This window comes from Lichenostomus cassidix, chromosome Z, assembly GCF_008360975.1.
Source record: "Lichenostomus cassidix isolate B80296 chromosome Z, HeHo_3.0, whole genome shotgun sequence".
NCBI classification, from domain to species: Eukaryota; Metazoa; Chordata; class Aves; order Passeriformes; family Meliphagidae; genus Lichenostomus; species Lichenostomus cassidix.
Window position 1 is genome coordinate 54756733 of NC_139511.1, and position 23602 is coordinate 54780334.

At 41.1% G+C, this 23602-nt stretch overlaps 2 protein-coding genes across 6 annotated transcripts in view; one reads left to right on the top strand and one right to left on the bottom strand.

Annotated features, from left to right (window-relative positions):
- RNF180 (ring finger protein 180) overlaps positions 1-3419 on the bottom strand; it is a 73332-nt gene extending 69913 nt beyond the window's left edge. Inside the window, exon 1 of one of the 5 annotated variants that reach the window (XM_085042191.1) lies at positions 3154-3414. The gene's annotated coding sequence lies outside the window, so the exon portion shown is untranslated. Of the gene's footprint in view, positions 1-20; positions 2147-3153 lie in introns of those variants that run through there. The other 4 variants (XM_085042192.1, XM_085042188.1, XM_085042189.1 and 1 more) reach the window with 4 other exon arrangements.
- On the top strand, positions 1781-12140 carry LOC146424949 (uncharacterized). The gene is made up of 4 exons (XM_085043456.1): positions 1781-1785; positions 2637-3047; positions 3201-3670; positions 11822-12140. Exons 1-4 carry the CDS (start codon positions 1781-1783, stop codon positions 12055-12057), a joined length of 1122 nt encoding a protein of 373 aa, XP_084899582.1. The 3' UTR covers positions 12058-12140.
- Positions 12141-23602: the final 11462 nt, after the last annotated feature.

Below are 23602 nucleotides of genomic sequence, written 5' to 3' on the forward strand. Positions count from 1 at the left end.
TGAAATGAAGTGATACATACCTTGCATCACTATTAATGCTGTATTTTTGTATTCAAATGGTATATTTAAGTCTAAACACATTCTGGTCCCCTTAGAGAAAAGGATGTTTTGCTGTCTGTTGAACAGCTGCTTCATTTGGGGCTGATGACACTCCCTGGAGCAGGGTATAGACCTCTGAACAATCAGATAAAGGACTGATGAATAAATGCACTTGCTCTATTTAGAAGTTCAACTCGTGCAAACAAAGGCTCTCTAAGGATCACTGGCATTTGAAGCAATGTAAACTTCCCTCTAATCTATATAATATCTTCCTAACTTTACTGCAAAATAAAAGGTCTTTTAGTTAGTTTGTTAGTTAGTTAGTTACACACTTTGAAAAGTTCTTTTTAGTCCAGCATATACCTTTTACTTAAAATTACACTTACGTAAGAGAAATGAGTGCATAATATATGTGTAATAACACACAGAGCACAGATTGTATTTTGTGCAACGAAGAATACTGATAATGAAATACATGGAAAAAATCCAACTCAAGGTGATATTTTTTGAACATTATGGTACAGTAGGCTGAAGTGTTCTCCTGGCCTAGGAGTATTTAAAAAGTAAAATTCCTTTTTAGGTCTGTTAAAAATCTGCATGTACGTGCCTTTTGCAGTTCTCACAAATGACAGCAGAAACTCTACAAGTGTATGTTAACACATCACAGAGGTTTCTACATGCCTCATGTTAGAAAACAGCAAATGAGATGTTTCTCATCACATTGGCATTGACTTCTTTTTTGCACACAAGTTCAAATTAATGCATATGAGCACAGGATTTTGAAGTGGTTTTTTTGTTTGTTTTTTGTTAAATGCAGTTTAATCATAGTGTTTTGGATATATTTTCCTAAGTTTTATTTGTCTTGGTCTGCATGTAAAACTATTAAAAAGCATTTGCTCTCTTTCAGCAAAAAGTGCTTACATAAAGATAAAAGTTTTCCATTTGGAACTCCAAAAATAGTGTCACCCTGAGTGGGCCTTTTCATCTTGGTATTGGGTCACGTGTGTTGTGGCTGAACTGCTTTCAGGTCAGTTGCTTTGTGTGAGCTCGTTTGTCTACAAAATAGCATGCAGACATATCAGTGTTAAAAAGCCTATATTCTTCCATGGCTTTTGTTTTTTGACCTTAAAACTCTTTTCTGTTATTTAGTAAAACCAGCAGCAGAGTCCAAAGACTCCTCTCCAAGTCAATCTCCATTCCCTTTCTTGAAAATCATTTGTCTAATCTTCTCTTAGAGACCTTTAATGAAGATTTCACAGCCTTCCCAAACTATTTTATTGCCTTCTTATCTTCTATTATTAACATTTCCCCTAACACTTAAATGGAGTTTTCTTGTAATTTCCCTTATTTGCTGTGAATGCAGAGAACAAAATTGCTCCTTTTCTTCTGTGCAAGAACATTTTACAACTTTAAACACTTATTAGATATTAGCTGCCCCTTCAATCTTGTCTTTGAATTAAATAAATCTTTCCCTTTTTCCTCAGAAATAATGCTTTCTTGATCTCCAACTGTCACTGCTATTTTGTGAACTCTTTCAAATGGGTCAGCTATTCTTGATGAATACAAGTTCTGGATGAAGAACTCACTGAAGTTTTACCAGCTGAGGAGAGTAGACAGATCACATAAATTTTCAAGGGGAAAAAAACTGAAGAATGCCTATCTATATTTAAATTTCTTATAAAACCCACTTGTATAATGTATTGTTCCAGTCAATCCATCTTCAAAAAGACTGACAAAAACCATGAAGTACAACTCCAATTAAAAATTCTCAAATGTTCACAGTCAAGAACTAAACATAAACCCCTACATTTCTGTTGAAATCTCGTCTAGAATTTCAACTAACTTGCCCTTCATTCACAAACACATAAAATGAGAAAATAAGTATAGCAGCACAAGTGGTTATCAATGTCTTTTGTTCAAAAATCACCTGTGATCCCCTCAGAATACTGCAGACATAAGAATTACAATAATTATTAGGTTGCAGCAAGAAACTAGGGCACAGAAACTTGAGCATTAGTTACTGAGTCTTGAAAAAATATTAGATGAGTGTCAGCTTTGTAGGAGGATGACAGAGGAAAGCTACATGAACTGTCTTAGACAGCAAGAGTTCATACCAGAAGTTCCTGCTCCCAGGAAAGGGGGAACTAGCACTTTACCAAAGAAACAACCATGGAACACATAAAGACACACCTAAAAACTGCTTGTTGTTTCTATCTCCAAAGTATTTTTGCTCAAAGAAACACTTTAAAAACCCTAATCCAACGGTGCTTCTCAATAAAATAACACTTAGGATGAGGAGACAGAAAATTTGAATAACTGTCTCCAAGCTGTCCAAGAAGAAAAGCAGAAAGATGCACCATTTGCTCCTGTGCTGCCTCCTCGTCTACTAACTCTTCCACCAGTTAAGCCATGGTGTGCTCAACTTGTGTGTCATGGAAGTTAAAGGCAGTGATGACTAGTTGCGACAGAGGTGGCCAGCATGTGATACTCATTGTTTTGTAGCAAGACTAACGCATGTGATTAAAAGGGAGTTAACAAAAAGAATGGGTAAGAAGGTTACTTGCAACGCATTTCTTAACTTCCTAAAATGCCTACAGCTTGGGGCTGAAGTCAACAGGTCTTGCAGGCACAGCTAAGGTCTGGAGTGCGCAAACGGCTTTGACACGGAACAGACAGGCGGATCAACGGAAAACCACGGATTGGCATGTAACAACCTCTTTCTTCCGTGAGATCCCAAGATCGGAGCTGTCCGTGCCATTACAGATACCAACGTTAGCTGTTGCACACAGTAAAGGCCGAAACAAACTACAACAGGGTGCCCTTGTCCCACAGCAGGGTGGGAAACCACGCCGAGCGCTGCCCAGCCGCGGCTCGGACACCCCGAGCCCGCCCAGGCCCGGCCCCGGCGCGGCGGGTGCTGAGGGCCCGCGGCGGCACCGCCAAGCTCCGGCGGGCAGGAGCGACGCTGCCCCTCCGGACGGGCAGCCCGGCCGCTGCCCCGGCTCCGGGCAGGTGTCCGCCCCGCCGCGCTAGCCCCGCGCCCCCCGCCCCGGGCCCGGCTCAGCCCACGGGCGGCTGCGGCGCCTCCCGCCGCCCCGGCCCCGCTCAGCTCACCGGGCCGCGCCGTGCGAGGCTGCGAGGAGGAGGCGACGGCACTGAAGCGACCGGGCGGGGAAGGGGTTGCGCAGCAGCAGCTGCTGCCGCGAACGGGAAGAGACGGGAGACAAACGGCGGCGGAAAGCGCTCCGCCAGCGCGGCCCCTGCCCTGGGCTCCGGGTGGCACACGGGGGCTGCCCGGGGCCGCGGAACCCTGGCACCCTCGCAGGCAGCGGGACCAGACCGGCTGTCGCGGGGACGAGGGCAGTGCCCTCCCCAGCCGGACCCCTGCCGAGCCCAGGGGCTGGCACGTCCTCTCATCTCCTGACTGGTGGAGATGGAGCGGGGTGGGGTCAGCCCCGGCGGCGGGCTGTGACCGGGGGAAAGAGAGGCGGAGGGAAGGAATTAAGGGAACTGAACGAAAAGTTTTCGATAGGCGGTGGGGCAAGGAGTGCGTTCCCTCAGGCCCGAGGAACAAGTCCAGACTCAGAGATCGTGCAGTCACAGGGCGAGGCCAGGAGCACTGAAGGGCCCGGTGAGTGCCCGCCAGCCGCCAGCTGCTAGGCTGGGTGTCCTCAGCAGCCCCTGAGTGTCCTAATGAGCAGCAAGAGACAGGAGGGAGCGTTTAATAAAACGGGGGGCAGGAATGAAATGCACTTATGAATCGTAGGAAATCGCTGCACATCTCTCGGGGCTCTATGGAAGAAAGGCGGCCCCGGGCTGGTGGTGTCCGTGTCGCGGCAGCCAAGGGAAACGAGCTGGCGACGTCATGCGGCTCCTTTTGCACCCCAGTGCTGATTTGTCCTCTTGCGGTGACACAGTGACTTGAGATATAACGTGCATGTACCCGCAGCCCACGGTCTGCTAATGATGGTTGCTGTGCCTCAAACACAGGAGGGGAACAGTTATTAAAGCAATGTGAGTGTAAGAAGGGCTGGAAAATTGCTGAGGAAAATAAAATTAATCTGTTCACTTTTTTTTTTTTCCTTGCCCGTGGAGGTGATTTGGAACCCTGAAACCTCCATTTCAGTTTTTTTCCTATATTTATGATATAAAACTTCTGTGATCTTCTTGCAGGTCAAGACAAGGTTATGTTATCAGGTTGGTATTATGGATGATGTAGGACTGACAGTAAGATCTGGGCTCTCATGGAGACCAAAGTGCACTGATAAAATTTTTGTCCCTATTGCTCCCATTTACCTGATTTTTTAACTAATATTTGCTCTTTGCTACTCTATTATTATATCTACCCTATTATTACAGAATGTCTTGTAACAATATAATTATTTAGTTGGGGATTTTTTAAGTTGCTTTTATTTTAAGTTGCGAGACAATATAGTTTTATTAAGTTCTTGCTATTTGCGGTCCTGTTCACGTGAAATGCTTTCAAAAAGCAGTATACAGACATTCATACAAAAAGCCTTGTTCTTTTTTATAATTACTGAAAACTAAATAACTTTATACTTGTTTCTGTTTAAACCATGTAATTGGATGTCGTGGGTTTAAAAAGAAAAAAACCAAACCAGTACCACCAAACACCATGTGCTACAATGAACCATTTTCTTATCTTACTGTTTTCCCATTCGATTGTTAGAAAAGCTGTTGATTTTATTTTTGGAGGAGAGCATTGTTAGAAGCTTTTCTAGTAATTTTTACATTTGGTGAGATGTTGTGCTAATTGCTACTTTTTCTTTCTCAGTGTAGACACAGTGAAGAAGGTTACAGTAATTAAATTCTGTTTTTCTCTGCCGTGATTGTATGGTAATTATATGTAGAATAAACAGACTGTTATTTTCAAATAATTTGTAGTGTGCTACAGTATGTTCAAATTTAGACTAAAAGGACCATTAGAAAAACCAATATCAGTCAAAAAGAGATGCAGGTTTATAAGGCACTTTTTAGCAAACTTAATTGATAAAGCTATAGGGCAACACATGAAATAGATGAATGGAAGAAATAAAATACAGATTAAAATTACTAGTTTAAGACATTTCAGACCTCACCTTCTGACATAAAATAATGTCACAAGTATTAGGAGAGAGATATTTGAAAGCTTTTTCATTGCATTTGCTTCTGTTTAAGTAGGATGTGAGGTTGGACTACTTGAATTTAATGAGATCCCACGCTTAAGGAGAAATAGTCATGAAGGGGAAAGAAATGAAAAGGACCGTATGGCTCATGTCCCAGCAACAACAAATGGAATAAGGAAAAATAAAACTTTGCTGCTGGCCATAAGATTTTATTCAAAGCCACTGAGCTGTGCTATGTGGTTAACTACTAATTATCTTACAGGTAGTGCTTGTCTGTCACAGGGCAGCTGGACTGTGCAAGGGTAGAGTGGATGAATTAAGGAGGTTAATGGATATTGCTGTCGCTTTGGGACTCGTGACAGGTGGATGCAGGAGGTAATGCCAAGGCACACTATATATTAAATGCCTTTTGCTGGGATAGCCCCTTTAGTCTATGGTGGGAGTTCAAAGATTGGTGCCAAACTGACATACAGTAAGTCAGAGACCAGAGTGTCTTTGCTATTCTGAGACCCTGATCGTGTTTTTGAAGGCTCTATGCAGTGCATCATTGAACACTGAAGCACCCTGCAGGGCTGTAGTGATTTGTGCATAAACAGTGGCACATTCTGTTTTCATGTCCATGGCAATGGGTAGTGTATCCAGCTCACAGGTGCTCTATGAGAACCTCTAACAAGTGGTGATGCATTCCAATAATCACACCAGAAACATGTTATTTCCATTCCAATTGTGTTGCTATAACTGCCTAGGGGAAGGGATGACCTAATTGTCATTTCTGTAGAGTTTCTTTCTTTACCAAATTACTTCTTCAAAACAAGGAGTTACATTTTCTGCAGCTATTCAGTGGTACGTTAATATCTACCCAAGACGCTAACCCAGTCTGTAATCCCTGGTTCTTTGACCTGTTATATTGCTCCATTAGCTGGGGTCATCTCCAAGACCTGGGTACCTATTATTTGGTTGTCTGTTCTGGAGGAAAATATCTTAGAAAATGGCCAGAGAAGGAGCATTAGGAGAAAAGAATGAAGAAATGGAAATTGTTGGGTCAAACTTTTGGGACTTGATACTGAGCACAGAAGGAAAATTATTGTTGCCATTACCTGTTAGGTGTTCATTTGTCTGGGGGTGGATTGGTTGTTTTTGTGGGTTTTGTCTCTTTTTCCTTCCCCTTCCCCTTCCCTTCCCCTTTCCCTTTCCTTTCCCTTCCCTTCCTTGCCTTGCCTTGCCTTTCTCTTCTTGCCTAGTTGAACAGCATTGTGCCAGGAGAAGCCCAAAGAGTAACACTGGCCTCTTTCACCCTTCACTGTAGGATTAATTGTTGGATAAGCTTTGATAACACTAGGCACTACAATAGCCATAAAGCATAACATTTTTTCTGTATGGAGCTTTTTTTTTTATATTATTATCCTATTGAGAATACACTCTTGACTTTCAATTCAGCACATTGTTGGAAAGCTTTTCCTATTACAAAGTAAATTGTAAGAAAATGACATTTCATACCCTTTTACTTGAAGATAATGGTTTATATTTGATTTGTAAATCCTGTCATACTCCTATAAGAAATGTAAAGTCTATACAGAATATCCATCACATAATGACACATTTGCTTTCCTATTGCTTCTTTTTGAAAAACAATCAAATCCATCTGAAATTACTGTGTGTAGTGATAGGCTGGATTATAGCTAGGGAAAACATTTTAAAAGTCACATAGGACTAGATCTAATAAAATGATTCTTAATATAGTTTTCTTAATTGGTCGCTTTTTTCTGGAATGGAATCCAGATCTGTGTTAAATGTAGGGATCCTTTCTGTGCTTCAGAATTGTGCTGGTCAAGTAATCCTGCCATCTTGAGGGAAGATAAAAGAAATATCATTAAAAAAAAAAATGTTCTGCAAATACAGTAAGTCACTGAACTTTATTGCTTACCAGCTGTTGAATTCCTGGAAGTGAAACTACTTATACAGAAAAGAGACCTAAAGTCACATCTTTCTCCAACTTTCTTATTTATCCCACATTTCCCATAACTTGGGAGAAGATACTAGTTATCCAGCTGAAAATAAAAACACTTTTTTTTTTCCTCCTTGCTGGCATGGTTTCAAAGAATTTGTGATCTATGTGAATATACAGGATGGAGAAGGATATGTCTGTGCCCAAAGAATTGTGGAGCTTACATCAGAAAGGGAATTTCAGGGACCTTCAAGGATGGACTTAAGTGTTTTTCGCTAAACAGACATACAAAATTGCATTAACAGCCATTTGAAGAGGGTTTTGTACTATTTTATATTTAGTTTTTGTAAATAATAGGACGTTACCATTAAGCCAGTCATTGTAAATTTTGATCAGGGCTTTTGATTAAGTTGATTCAGTTTAGTTTTCAGTAAAGAAAAACGGAAGTATGTCTTCAAGTGAAGTGCTTGACTTGAAAAGTGAGGTAGATAAGCTAAAGAAATTTAGCCAACCTGAACTGCTGAATTTGGAGAAGATACCTGAAATTGAAGCTCAGTTTCTTTAAAAACCCAAGAATTTATATCCAAGCAAGTATAATACTTTAAGAAGTAATATTAGACTGAAATGGATAGTTACTTCAAAAAGTATTTTAAACAGACCTTCAAGGAATAGAAAAGAACAGAAAGGAGCCAAAAAATACTGATCAGATAATATTTTTTAATGTGGAATAGCAATTAAAACTGCTTAAATTGAAGTTGGATAGAACTTGCAAAGAATATTAACTTTATAACCTTGGCTGTTGGAGAATTGGAAAATGAATGAGGTGCAGGTGAATAATACACAAGGTTATGCACTTGGAGATTACTGGCAAGAATTTCTGCTATCAGGTGGTGACTCATCAATTGGAAGCAATAAAGAGGTTAACTATTGGAGTATATTAATTGATCACAGGGTGTCTGTGCATTGACTATGTGTTGTAGCACTGAAAAGACTAATTGTGCCCTGGGCTGTGGGTGTATTTCTGGTACATGCAGGTGAATATCAATGTCTGGTAATTTTTTATTTGAAATAACATAGATAGTGATAGTTATAATTTTTTTTAAAACTAATTTGGGCTAGAGTAGACACAAAGAAAAATACTAAGGTGATAAAAATGGATAGAGCCTGCCTTATGGGAAAACACAAATGGCTTTGCTTACTCCGTTCAGCAAAACAAATGCTGTGAAAAGTTTTTCTTGAAAGGTCATCACTGAGGAAATAAAATATTATTGCAGCCTTATATAAGTTAGAAAATGTATACAAGAAACTCCCACAAAGGAATTGGCCAATAAAAATTTTAGAGTGGAAATGGAAAAGTTACAGTAGTACTACCAGGGAGACTATTGGAAAAGCTTCCTAGAAAAAGTATTGGGGAAAAACACCAACTAACTTGAAGTACAGCTGTATGATATGAAGTTTACAGAAGTTGGTGGTGGCACTTTTAATTTTACACTTTCTGGGGAAAGAAGATTATCCTATCCTAATTTGCTACCTCATGGCTGTGTCTCTGTGTTTAGTCCTGATTTCCTTTCCCATGGGAGGCATTGCCTTGTCAGTACTTAATATAGAGACAGTATTTCCTAAGTTGCGTAAAACTATCTTTTATATCCTTCAGAGGGAATATAAAAGAATTCAGGCCTTTTTCAATGCTGCTGTCATTCAAACATTCTGAACAGCTCTGCACGGTAATTTCTATTTGGTGAACTTTAATCTTTCATAACACTCCAGCATCATCTGCTGTTTTACCATTGTCTAAATTAAATCTTTGTAAATATTTTTTATTGAAGCATTATACAGTTTATGGGAGCAATTTGAAATCCACTTGTTTTCTAGAGTTATCAATTTAACTTTTCAATAGGAATGGGCAGAAAAGAGTGAGAATTTCTTCCACTCATTAGTGCTAATGCCTACGTGTACCAGGTTTGTTCCTAAGCTGAGATATAAATAAATTAACTATAGAATTATTTGGATTGAAAAGGACCATCTGGTTCCAAACCCTCCTGCCATGAGCAGGGACATCTCCCATGAGACCAAGTTGATCAAAGCCCCATCTAGCCTGGCCTTGAACACTTCCAGGAATGGGGCATCCACAAAGTCTCTGGGCAACTTGTTTCTGTGTATCACAGCCCTCACAGTGAATAATTTCTAACCTAACCTGCCCTCTTCCAGTTTAAAACTGTTACCCTTGTCCTATTGCTACGTGTTCTTCTAAATTTAGAAGTCCGTCTCCAGCTCTCTTAAAGACCCCCTTTAGGCACTGGAAGGTGCTATGAAGTCTCCCTGGAGTCTTCTCCAGGCTGAACAGCCCCTATTCTTTCAGCCTTTCTTCATAGCTGAGGTTCTCCAGAACTCTGGTCATCTTGACTCTGAATTCATACCAACGGAATACCTTCCCTGTGCTGGCACTACAGAGCTGGACACAGCACTGCAGGTGAGGTCTCACCAGAGCAGAGCAGGGGGCAGAATCCCCTCCCTGGCCCTGCTGCCCACACTGCTTTGGATGAGCCCAGGACACAGTTGGCTTTTTGGGCTGCAAGTGCACATTGCTGGGTCTTTTCCAGCTTCTTGCCCAGTTACTATCCTGTTAAAGTGAAATTTTTTTTTTGAGTTTAGCTTTTAAGTAGTGTTTGTCTTTTATGTAAATGTGTGTATACCTAATCTTATGCCTTAGAAATATTAAATAGAGTGTAAGTACAGAGAATCAGTAATTTGTCTGACTGCTGAAGAAAACAATGTAATCCAGTTTTGATTTTAGAAGATTCCCTAGCTTAAAGAATCACATTAGAGATTCAGATCAAATACCTTGAGAACAGATCAAAATAATAATTTCATGTGACCTGTTTGAGTGGTTATCCTGTAAACAAGGTATTTTTGTAGAAATAATGGTTTCTACAGATTTTTCTGTTGTATTAAGTTGTCTTTTTGTTTCCTTTTAATGAAATCTTGAACTCTCTTTAGTCCGTGAAGTTGCTGGAAGTTATCAGATAAAAATCTTGGTACATAATAAATCAATGGGCCATCAATCTCTAAATTACTCTGGGATTAGCTTGTTTATGTACATGTTCCAGTTTCAGTCATGTAACTAAAATATTTAATTATGAAAAACTGACTTGTTCTACTCTCAGAAGACAATATCCTCATTCAGATACCAATGTCATTTGAGGACATAAAGAATTTTGAGACAATTCTTAGCTTTACCTTTTTGAAAATTATTTCTATTTCATAGTTTCTAAGTTGAGAATTTTGGTCTGAGAAATTCTACCTTGTGCTTGCTATTTGCAATTTGATGGCATAACAAAACCAAAATAGAGATCTTTGAAGCTTTATAGCATGATACTGTGTTCAAATACTCTTTTCTTGTAGTCAGAAGAACCTCCTACACTCGTCCCTAATTATGCATAATATTTTCATTATTTCTGAAACATTATGCCTCTGAATTCTCCTGACAGATATCACAGAGATCCAAAATTCTCCTCTTACCATATAGGAATCTAAAATATGTAATATAATGTGATGCTACAGTAAATAGTGTTTTCACTTTAGTTATTTATCTGTTACCAGATTCTACATAAATTGTCACCTTACTGCTTTTGCCATAGAAGTCCTTCTGTAACCCTTAAATGTAAATTTTGCTTTTATCCCAACAAACGGACATGTTAAAGTGACCATTTCAATTGCCAAAACTAAGTGCTGATGGGCTGAAAGGAAGCTTTCTGCTTTACCTTTATTGCAGAGTTTGTGCAGAGTGAGATTCCTTTAAAGGCTCTCTCTTCCAGCACTGAGCAGGATGCTGCCAGAGCTGTGCGTAGGAACAATCAACCACTTAACCATGATTCTGAATTAGTGGAAGCACTAATGCCACAAACCAGCACAGCAGTTGATATTATGGCCTTTGACATGGTTTAGTCGCACCCTTACTTCAGGCATAAGCCATAGGATAATTGCTTAAGGAAAAAGCTTTGTGCCACAGTTTCTGAGCAAGACATTAGGCTTAAACATTCAGAAAATTTTGTAGTTTATATTATGGGCATTATAAACTGCAGACAATTTCAGAGCTGTTTGGCCATGGAAAGCTGGTATTCTGAGTCTTTCTTATGATTTTGATACAAGGCTTGATACCCACATATGTGTCTTCAGTGCTACTTAAAATTCTCACTTGTTTATGATGTTGACAGATATGACATGGTCCTTTAAAGCAGCACTTAGAGGCCAGGTTTTGTACCTAAGGGCATCTCATATGGCTCTCAGAGTTTATTTACCTGCAGCTGATTGGAGTTCTAATATTCCGTTGAAGTGTATCTGAGATGCCAAAAAAGTAGCTGTGCTTGTTTGCCTAAGTATTTCAGTTTTTGAGGGTGATGACTGGGAGAACAAAATCAGAGAATGCCTTTTTTGGGCATCAGTTTCCAGTAGCAAGCCCCTGAAAGTGAGATTTGTTTTTCTGCTGAAAAACAGTGCAGGGCACTTTCTGTGTAAACTATGCCTTTGCTTTTGAGCTTCCTAACATGACTTATTAGGGCCCATAGACAGAGCCTTGAGCTGTCTGTGTGGGGAGTGCTTGGGAAGTGCTTGAGTCATGGGGAGCTAGAAAGGTGTCCTTCCCGAGGTACCTGGGCTTTTCTTCCTCCTCTCCATGAAGCAGTACATGATGATGGTCTCCTCTGTTCTGCAGTGTGTGACATTGCTATTGTGGTGCTGGCAAGGGTTAGCAGCTCCATGTTCTCAGGTCTCTCTAGCCTGCTGCAAAAAGCAAACATGGTTGTGGAGACCAAGTGGAGCTGCCCGTCTGTGGCCATGCTCAATAAGATCTTGCTAAAGTTACCCCCTGCTTTATCAGTTCTGCCTCAGATGCATTGTGTAGTGGACAATCAGGAAACCAGAGTTTCCCTTTTTTCAGGCAGGCTCTAAACACCAATATTTACTCCATGCAGTCAATTTTTGGAGATGGTTCAACTCCCTCAGCTCCATCAGCCACCAGGATCAGCAGGTGCTGTGGGGCAAGAGCCCAGGACTTACATGGGTGCCTTCCAGCTCGATGTTTTGGCAGGCATTTTGTAGGACTGCTCAGAGATTCTTGCGGCCCTGCTGCTCTGGCTGAAACAGGCATTGCACAGGGCCCTTGGTGGGAGGTGGCTTTGTCACAGGGCACTGACACAGCCGTGCTGGGTGAGGAGGCCTTGGTTTGGGAGTTGCAGCCCTTTCTGCAAAACCAGTCATGTTTGTGTGTCAGCTCATCAACACCGCTGGAGGCAAATGCTCACAAAGAGGAGGGCAAGTGGCTCCCAGAACTCTTCAGCCCCCCAGGCGGTCACGCTTCTGGCAGCACTAGGGCAGGTCAGCACGGGTAGGTCAGCAGCTGGGGAATGTTCTGGCCCCTAAAAGGACCCAAAGGCACTTGTAAAAGAAGAATATAAAACTATGAAAACTGCAGGAAAAGCCTTAGTCTCCCATTAAAAAACAGTGCAGCTGGTATTGCTATCCCCACCTGAGGAGCTTTCTCCTCCTTGTCCTGGTGCTGTGCACACCTTTCCCCTCATGTGTCTGCTGGAGTCTGAGGCTGATGGGGCCTGTCTGGTGGGATGGGGTGCAGCCATGTCCTCTTTTGCCAAGGCGCGGAGGCCGTCAGGTCCAGCCTTTGTCTCATTGCTCATTAGCCCAGACCTGGCCTCCTCCATGCCTCACTCTGTGCTGACATCTTGAAGATCTTCTCTCCTCCAGCCTTTGCTGCTCACTGCAGTCTTGGTATGGTTGCACTCAGTACTTCCTTCTGCACAGAAACACCACTTTGTTCTGGTCTTTGTGTAGAGCTGTCGCTGTACACTGACAAGTAGAGCAGGACTACAGTGAAGCAGCAGGGAAAGTGTTGCAGCAGCTCAGCCTGGTGGCAGCCCATCTCCAGGCTGGCCAGACTGCATCCTGGCAGAGCATGCTTGAGCAGCCTGTCTGTGAGGCCTTAAGCAGACTGCAGAGCCTGCATTCTGCTGCTGGCAGTGGCTTTGAACTGATCCTGTGTTATGGGGCTCAAGGATGAGGGTGCAGGATCTCCCTTCCCACTCCACGTATGGGGAAGGCAGACAGAGTGGAGCTCAGGTCCTGGGAAGAGCAGAGACACAATCTTACCTGCTTTCATCTCCTGGGCAGAACATAGGAGTGGCTTAAACCAAACTCTTCCTCAGGGATGCTTTGGGTTTCTTCACTGTAAATATCTTCCCAGCATAATCTGGTTGTGTTGCAAGCAGTCTGGGGAAGTCTATGTGGAACTCTGGTGTAGAAGCACTTTTTGGTGTGTGAAAAGAGAGCATTTCTAGCTAGGAACCTGGCAAGAGCTTCTGAACATATGGGAACTCACAGCAACTGCAATTAGTCCATGCTGTCTTCTCATCTCCCTAGTCTTTGCAAGTGTTTGTGTGGCTTTTTATGAGGAGAGATTTACTGTTTCCATCTTGTTTTTCAAAACCAGTGCCTTCATCCAGAAATACCATGCTTGGGAGCTTGTTCTGACCTGACAATGGAAAAACCTCACAGCTCACAAGAGCAGTGGTACTTGATCTGTACCATTGTGCAGTCTGTCCCTTATGCCAGCCCCCAAAAACCTGGTATCTCCCCTGTCTGCCTTCTCATCAGGAGTGAGAACACACAGACACTGTCCTCCTTACTGGAGCTATTGACGGTTCCACCATTTTTGAATGAAGGTGTCAAAAATCCACCTTTAGATCAATAAAGTAGTAAGACTTGCTGTTTTGAAACCTAGGTTGTTAAGTGGTCAAGTATGTCAGTTGGGAGCAATAGGAGCTCCTTCCTGGGTTTCTTATACCCAGAGAAAATTCCAGCAGTTGCAAAGATTATACAGAATTTCTGATGCAGTTTGGTGTCACAGGTAATTTCCCTCTCTTGTTTATAAATTAAAAATATGCCCATTAATTTTATCATTAAACTTACTATGCTGAGACTATGAATACTTTGCTTAGTGTCAAAATTTTTAACAAGGCATTGAAAAAATAGCTGCTATTGATGGTGGGGGAAAAATCTGCAGATAAAAATCTTTCCACAGAAGATAATGTTCTTCTGTAAGACAACAGTTGTCTGCAGTTAAGTTTTATTACCATCTGCTTTCACTCCCCTGACTGCCGCTAGCTTTGCCAAATGCAGTCTTAAAATGGATTAAGCATCCTGAAGTTAAGCAGCCTCATTAGTCCAGTAGAGTTGACTGTATGCATCATATATGTTTCACACTATGATAAATATGCTTTCCTGTCATGTCTCAGGCCATAGGTACTGTTAAATGAGCCCAAAATACATAGTAGTTAGTCATAACATTTTATGCACAAGATTTTCCAAATACGAGAAACATGTCAGGATTTATAGTGAGTTGATAGATGACAAATATTTGACACAGTTCATCAGAATCTTAAAAACTACGAGACAGTAAAGCTATAGCAGACTGAATTTCAGGAAATATTTTCCTGTCTTTTTTCATATGTTTGAAACTTGAACTAATTATCATGATTAGCATGAAAGAAATAGACTAAAAAATGGAAAGGAGGAAGAAAAAGAGAGAAAGGAAAAGGCGTAGGAAAGTGAGAAGGAAGAAGTGAAGGAAAAATGAAAATTCCTACAATCTCTCTATGTGTCAGCATGTTCTCACATCCTGGCATATAAAATACTTTTGTATGTGTTTTGTGTATGAAAAAAGAAAAAGTTTTTTAACTTTTAAATATGGGAACTGCTACAAAGAAATTAACTTTAGTACAAGACAAACATCCAGACACTCTAGTTTCCCTAACTAATTATTGTATTTCTCAAGTTTTAATAACAGAGACATCCTCCTTATTAAAAAAAAAAAAAAAAAAGAGAGAATTTAAACTCAGAGCCTTGTTTATGACAAATCTATATATTAAGAGATTTTTCTTTCTACAATTACCATCCAAAGACCTTACTGATTTTTTCTGTGGGAAAACAAATCCACCAGGGAAACTTGTGTTAACGTATCCAGGAACAGTGGACAAGGAGAAGACTGAGGTACTCAATAGCCTTTTTGCATCAATCTTCACAGGCACCCTCTCTTTTCCCACCTGTCGAGTAGATGGAACTCAAGGCAGCATCTGCAGGAGCAAAGTCACACCGGCTGTAAGAGGAGGTCAGGTTTGAGACTGCCTGAGGAACTTGATGTGGTGGTTTTGATTGGCCCAAAACATCAGTGAAGTGTTTTTAACATCTAGGAGAAATTTGGACCCCTCAGAAGCTGTTGTAGTAGGCCTGGGGAGGTGTCTGAGGGGTGGGGTGTGGCACAAAGATAGCTCCTGTGTGTCCTGAGTGAAAGTTCTGGAAGTTTTTACATCAAGTCTGACAGAGCCAATCTCTGATGGCTCTGAAGGTGATGGACATGCTGCTGGCCAAGTTTGGGCCAATTGGAGGTGCTGGTTACGCCTCTGTGAAAACATGTTTAAGAAAAACTCAAAACAAAGCAGGCGCGCACTTCTTTCACTTTGTAGTTGGAGGAGGAGGAGGTGCAGGTGAAAATATGTGAGGGAGAACAGCATGGAGATTGCCAAGGTCAGTGAAGAAGGGGGGAGAAAGAGGTGCTCCAGTGCTTCCAGCACCGGAGCTGAAACTTTCTGCTAGCCATGGTGAAAGCTATGGGGGAGCCAGAAATTCCTCCTGCAGCCCACGGAGTCCATAAGGATACAGAAATCCACCCACAGCCCACTCCAGAGGAGCAGGTGGATGCCTGGAAAAGACTGTGAACCAGTGGGAGTCTCATCTAAGAGTTAAAACTGCAAAAGGCCTTGACTGGGAGAGAAAGGCCTTTTCCTTGCTCCTGGCATGGAAGCAGCCTGGCCTCGGCTCGGGAGAGTCTGCACAGCACCTTATGGACAAAAAGACTCATGTTGCAGCAGAATTTGGGCGGGACTGTTGCTCATGAGATTGGACCCATGCCAAAGAAGTTCCCAGAAGACTGTCTCTTGTGGGAAGGACCCCTGGCTAAGTAGAGAACCTCTTTCCCTGATTGGACTGACCAGAGGACCCCTCAACCTGCCCCTGTCTGTGTTGCTGGTTTGGAAAGAGGGAAGGGGGGGGGTGAGTGCAGAGACTGCTTCTTAAGAGGGTGGGGGTGAGAGCAGAAAACTGTCTGGAGAGAGAGAGAGAAACAAGTAGAGATAAAGAGTATTTGTAGTAGAAGAATTGTGGTGATGAGTAAATTTGAGAATCTGCTCTGTGGACTGAAAAGAGACCCCACACCCTGCCCCCCCCCCACCCGGCTTGTTGACTGTAAAGGAGGAAAGGGGGTGAATACTGTAGGTTCGTAAGAGGGAGGGGGGAGTGAACCAAAACTGTATGAAAAGTTTATTTTTGCCTACATTTATCCTCCAACTCTGTTAGGTAATTAAACACTTTTTGCAACTTTAAGCTTGAAGCCTGTTTGCCCTTTTTCGTGTGTCCTCCTGGCAGGGTCCTGTCTCAAACCCATGACACTTGAACATATATGAGTCTATGGGACCTGATGAAATCCATTCCAGAGTCCTGAGGGAATTGGATGATTTGGTTGCCAAACCTCTCTCTGTGGTATTTGAGAAGTCATGGCAGTCAGGTGATGTCCTCGGTGTCTGGAAAAAGGGAAATATGGAACTCATTTTTAAAAAGGATGAAAGGAAGTACCAATCTGTCAGCAGCACTTCTGTGCCTGGAAAGATCATGGAACAGATCCTAAGGGACATGTGCTACAGAACATGGAGGACAGGGCTGTGGTTTGAGACAGCCAGCATGGCTTCTCTAAGGGCAAGGTCTGCCTGACCAACCCAGTGGCCTTCTATGATGGTGTGACTCCAACAGTGGACAAGGGAAGGGCTACAGATGTCATTTATCTCAGCTTCTGTAAAGCCTTTGACAGAGTCCTTCCCCCAACATCCTTCTCTCCAAATTGGATTTGATGGATGGACTCCTTTGATTAGGAGTCGGCTGGAAGGCTGCATCCAGAGGGTAGTGCTCGATGGTTCACTGTCTGTACAGAGATCAGTGATGACTAATGTCCCCCAGAGGTCTGTACTGGGACCAGGACTGTTTAGTATCTTCATCAATGGTGCAGACACAGAGACCAAGTGCACCCTCAGCAAGTTTGCAGATGACCCCAAGCTGAGTGGTGTGGCTGACACACCTGAGTGGTGGGAATTCATCCAGAGGGATTTGGACAGGCTTGATAAGTGGGCCCATGGGAACATATGGTTCTATGAGTCTATTATGCTAGACAGATTAAAGGCCTCCAGAAATATTCGCGTTCATAAATACCTGGTACAAATGATATATGCAAAATGGAGTGTGTTCACAGAATCACAAAGTTGCAGAATGGCTAGGGTTGGAAGGGACCTCTGGATGTCATCTAGTTTAAAACCCTGTTAAAGCAGGTGCACCTAAAACAGGTTGCACGGGATGATATCCAGTGAGATTTTGAATATTTCTGGGGAGGGAGACTCCATGGCCTCTCTGGGCAAACTATTCCAGTGCTCTGTCACACTCACAGTAAAGAATCACAGAACCACAGAATGTCCTGGGTTGTGACAGACCTTAAAGATCATCCAATTCCAGCCCTCCTGCCATGGGCAGGGACACATTTCACCAGACCAGGTTGCTCAGAGCCCCATCCAACCAGACCTTGTACACTTCCAGGGATGAGACAGCCACCTCTGAGCAACCTGTTTTTGTGCCTCACTAACCCCACAGTAAGTAATTTTTCTTAGTATCTAATATAAACCTACTCTCTTTCAGTTTGAAACCTTTGGTGGGTCAAAGAGTCACATTCTCCACATGGAGTATTGCCTTTGTCAGGTTGGCAATGAGAGTGTACTAGTGCTTGGAGTGCTCCAGAACAGCTGTAGAAATTTATGGACTGGAGTTCTCCCTCCTTTGCACACACTTGCCCTAAAGTTTTCTGTTTCTGAGTAGTCACTGTGTGTGCACAGCACATCTGACAGTGCTCTGGGTGCTTCTGAATGATCCTGGGACAGAGTCATCTCCTGAAGCAACCCATCTGTGCCGAGGCCTTCAAGTATCAAATCACTGACCAAAAGAGCTAAAGATGCTATTTCTGCATCTGATAGATGTCATTGTCTGACTCATGCCCATAACCATGTTTGCACATCTTCTAAGCTGAGAAATCAGCTGTATGCTTTGGCATATTTTTAACATTACAATTTTGAAATGGAGATGTCAGGAAAATTGAATTTTCAGCTATTCATATTCTTCCCAGATGTTGAATTGTCAATGACTGGGAGCAGTATAGCTCTGATGTAATCTGATTGTCCTGCACAATTAGGCTCCTACACTACACAGGATACATGCATTTCTCACATTGCTTTACAGGAAGAACATGTTTAGGGCAGCCACAGAATCATGGAATGGCCTGGGCTGGTAGGGACCATAAAGGTCATCAAGTTCCAACCCCCCTACCATGGGCAGGGACACCTCCCCCTAGACCAGGTTGCTCAGAGCCTCATCCAACCCAGCCGTGAACACTTCCAGGGATGGGACATTGACAGCCTCCCTGGGTAACCAGATCCTGTGTCACACCACCCTCAGAAATAGATTTCTTCTATCTAACCTAAACCTACTGTCTTTTCAATTTGAAGCCGCTGTCCCTAATCCTGTCACTACTTGCCCTTGTAGAAAGTTCATCTCCTACTTTATTCTGTAGGCCCTTTTAGGTTCTGGAAGTCTGCTGTCCGCTTTAGGTATCTGCCTTTGGTTTTTTTTCTTGTATTTTCCATGTTTCTCTTAATTGTATTTTTTTGGCACTTCTGATCCCTGCTTAGATTCTGTGTGTCTTCTGAAGTCTCTGTTTTAAAACATTTTCTTTATCCCATTTGTTATTTTATTTATCCCAGCTCTTGTCTTGCCAAGGTGCTAATATGCTTTTTTCCCTGATTTTTGCTTATCCTGTCCTTATTTACATTCAATTTTTATTTTGTCTTTTAATCTGGCACTGTTTTGTTCGTTCATTTTTTTACAAAGTATCTTCTCTTTCCGTTAGACCTCTCTGTCTTTCTCTTAATTTCTGAGCTGAGCAGAAACATATGGACCGTGTCTTTTGCTCCCTATAGGAATACATGAGATGACTATTGACTGCTGTTTCAGTGGGCCACCAGCGGATAGGGAAATGTAAACCCGCAGCTGAGATCCATCTGATAAACGCTGTGTTGAGACTGCAGTGAGAGCAAGGGGTTGGAATATCCAGCAGAGGGAGTGATTTCCTCAGCCAATACCTCTCTGCTGGGGATGCCTTGCTTCCAGCCCCGAGGAGAGAGCATCAGCTGCCGGCAGAGGCAGGAAAGTAAAGCTTGTGAGACGTGTGGCAAAAGGAGATAGCTAAAACACAATATGTAAACTAACTAAACAGAAGGCACTATCTTGAAATGACTGTAATTCTTATCTAACTAGTAAAAAATTGAAGAATTTAGGAGATAAGATTCAGAAATAATTACTAGCTGGCATGGTGGTTTAACCCCAGTGGACAACTAAGTACTACACAGCTGCTTGCTCACTCCTCACTTCCCATTCCCCTGGTGGGGAGGAAAGTCAAAATTTAAAAAAAAAGTGAAGTCATGCTATGACATAAGAAAAGTTTAATAACTGAAACAAAATAAAATATTATTACACTACAACTGCTACTACAACTACTGCTACTGCTGCTACTAGTACTATTAATCATGATGAAAAGGACAGAGAGAGGAATAAACCCCAGAGAAACAAGTGACACACCACAAACAAGGTCTTACCAGCTGCTGACCAATGTCCAGCCCACCCCTCAGCAGTAACCAGCCCCTCCTGGCCAGCTCCCCACAGTTTACATCCCAGGCACGATGTTCTGTGGTTTGGAACATCCCTTTGGCCTGCTCAGGTCAGCTCTCCTGGCTGTGCTCCCTCTCAGTGTCTTGTGCCTGTGCTCCCTGACGGGGAATGAGACACTGAAAAGTTCTTGACTTAGGGTAAGCACTGCTCAGCAACAACTAAATCATCAGTGTGCTACCAACATTAATTTCATGCTGAATCCAAAACACAGCACTGTACCTGTGACTAAGAAGAAAATTAACTCTATGCCAGTCAAATCCCAGCAAACTAGAAGTGTGAGACATTACTCAGGAAGTAATTTTAACCAATGGTGGTGATATTTGTCTTCACAATTGCCTCAAATCAAATATTGATGAAGTGATATTAAGTCCGTAATAGGGAAATTTATTTAATTGTTGGAACATGTAATTTTTCATATCAGTTCATTAAAGTGTAAACTGAAATGGTACCTCTTCTTACTGAAATACTCACTGGTTAACAAAGTTTTACCACTAACTATGAAAATTATGTAAACAAATGATAAAAACAAACAACTCATGAAGGCTGGTCTATGTAATGAGTACTGAATTCACTGGTAGTGCCTGGAACATTTTGAATCTCAATGTGATCAGTATGTACTGAGCAAGCAGTAAAGTAGAAATCTCTGGATGTTTTTGCAGAATGTTTGTTATAAATTACTCCAAAGATTTTCCCAAGGTAACTTCCCAGGAATGAATGAAAAAGTCAAGTTGATTTATCCATGAGCTGTCAACATTTTGAAAGCAGTCATTGCTCTCTAGGTGTAATGAGCATGAAGAAAGGTGTTGACTGAACTGAAGTACTTAGCTGTTGCTTTCTCTCAGTTTTTACTGGAAGCAGACAAGAGTGAATAGAGATGAGACTCAGACAAAGTGGACTGAGCAGAATAACAGCCCAGCATTTAAACTGACCCGAGTTTTTGACCCAAGCTTTTGAATATGTTTGGTATCCTGCCTTCCTTCCATAATTTACCAAAATGAATTTTTGGTTTTATAAAAAGTAAGGCTGCTGAGCAACAAGCCTTTTGTACTTTTAGATTAGAAAAAAAATTAATGGACTTGGTTCTTGTGAGCTAAAAAATAACTATTCAAACTATTTTTAGAGAGGTAAGTGTCAAAATAATAAAAAAAAAGAGTCAAAATTAGAAACAATACCAACTTGTCAATGATTAATATAATATTTTAATGTATGGATTGCCCATGTTCTAGGATGCCATTTTAGATCAAAACACACGATGAAAGGTAATTATAGAACAGTGTGTCATTTTCAAAAAGCGTAGTTTAGCAAAGTTTATTAATAACAGGGAATACTGAATCACAACCTAAAACACAGCTAGTGGAGTTCTGGGTAAGTAGTCCAGTCTGTAATAGGTACAGATTGATTGAAAGTTGAGCAAAGTAAGGAGGTTTACTCTTTAGGTTGATCTTTAGGTCATGCCAAGTGCCAAAGTAATATTTACCTAGACTGTTGTCATTGGGATGGGTAGTAAAAGGATAATTTATTCTGTTGGAGAAAGGATTACTTTGTTTTGATAGCATTTCTCAATTTATCAAAACCATATTATAAAGTATGCACAACAATTACTCGTTTAATACTTGGAAGTACTTCTAGAATTCAACACAAAGCAGATGGAACCCCCCAGCAAATTTATCTGGAAATTATCAACATTGCCTACTCTACTAGCTCTATATTTGTTCAGCACCTGCCACCATAGAACTCAGCATGGCTTTGGTCATTAGGAGCTGCTTTAAGGATCTCTGATATTAAAATTCAAAGGGAATACAGAAGCATCTTGTTCACCATAATTATTTGCAAAATACTGTGGTAATTTCACAGTAGCCACAGCTGAGGCAGGAAGGCATATTGTGCTTCATTCCACATTGAGACAGAATGTTTCTCTTAAAAATCTCATCTGAAATTGTGTACCACCAGTGAGTAATACAGGTATTGTCATCTAATAAAATAGAAACATTATATCAAGTGATGAACACCTGTGACTTATTTTCACAGTCTGTTGCAGTCTGAAAATATGGCTCAGAATTAGTGGTTTGATAACATTAGCCAAATTGGTATTCTCCTCAGAAAGGGAGGTGATACTAGGTTATGTTTTCCTCAATTTCTTTTGTTGACTAGAATACCTATAATTTAGATCTAAACAGAAAATCAAAATTTCAAAAGATGAGGGAAATTGAAGTTGTTAGCAGTGAAAAACAATAAAACTGAAGTACTAAGAGATGTCAAAGACTGTATGCACTGGAACTCTCCACAGGACATGAAGATTCACATGAAGATTTCTGCATTATACCATTGGGTCTGGATGACATGTAACATTTACAAGAGCAAGCTTAAATATTGGCAGGGAGATAACTGCTGGGTGATCCACTAGCTATTTTTTACTCTACCTGCTGTAATTATTTTGATATAGAAGTAAGAAAGGCAATTCTTGTGATTTTTTCTTAATATAAATATGGGGTTTACAAGACGTAATATGATATTAATATATGAAGGAATGTTTCTGACAGACTGAGTGTTTGGAAGTGTTTTGGCAGCAGGTGTCATTCTTAGGATATTTTGTAGATTTGAGATAATTTTTTTTTTAGGTGGAGAGGGGAACAGGTTTCTGAGGGAGGGTTTGATAGCTTATCTTAGGCTAAATGGTACGATCAGAAAAAAATCAAATAGTGTTTCAGAAGGCTGCTCTTCTTTAAAAATAGATATAAACAGACTGCAGAGAGCATCCCAATATCATGATGTAAATGGCTTAATTATATATGAGGACAAGATCAATACAGGGACTTTATTCAGACATGTAGCTATACCTACTCACTTCATCCACAGGGATATTTTGACAAACTATTTGAATTTTTACCACAAAGTCCTCAAAAGACATCTTCTGCAGTGTCACCACAAGGTTAATTAATTTTTAGATAAATGTGTAATTGGATACCTTTTGTTTAATATGAGATATATCATTGACATTTTAATAATATGTGTTGACTCCCATTGTTATCTCACTATCAAACTGTCTCCAAAATATCCTCCAAAATACAGAGTGCACTTGGCCTTGTTTATATTCTAGGGGTACTTTTTTCCAAGGAAAATACTGTATGTTGGACAAGACTGCTACTGAAAAGTGATTAAAAAGCATATATTCGACTTCTTGTACATTTTCAAGAGGAAATAAAAATAAATGGTTTGTGAAGTGGTTAACACATTGTTTTACCCTTTTCTTGCCCCTTGGGAATTAGTAACGTATTGTTTATTAAATACTTTTGGCAGGCTTCAAGGGAGAGCAGAATATACTGAAAGAAATGGGAAAACCTAGTATTTATAGTAAGATCTTTCCAAGTACAACAAGTACTAGAAAAAATGGATATTTTCAGAGGTGTTATTTCCCTATTAGACCTCTCTGATGAGCTTTCCTTGCTCTGTCAAGCATTGTTCTAGATAGTTACCTAAAGTATATTTAGTGGATTTGGTTACAGTTTCTGTAGTCATCATTTGTATTTGGTGTAATTAGCTGTTGCTGCAATACCAGCAGTAGTTACCTTGAGAAGACCTTGTAGTAGTTTTGAAAGAAGAAGATGGATGTTAT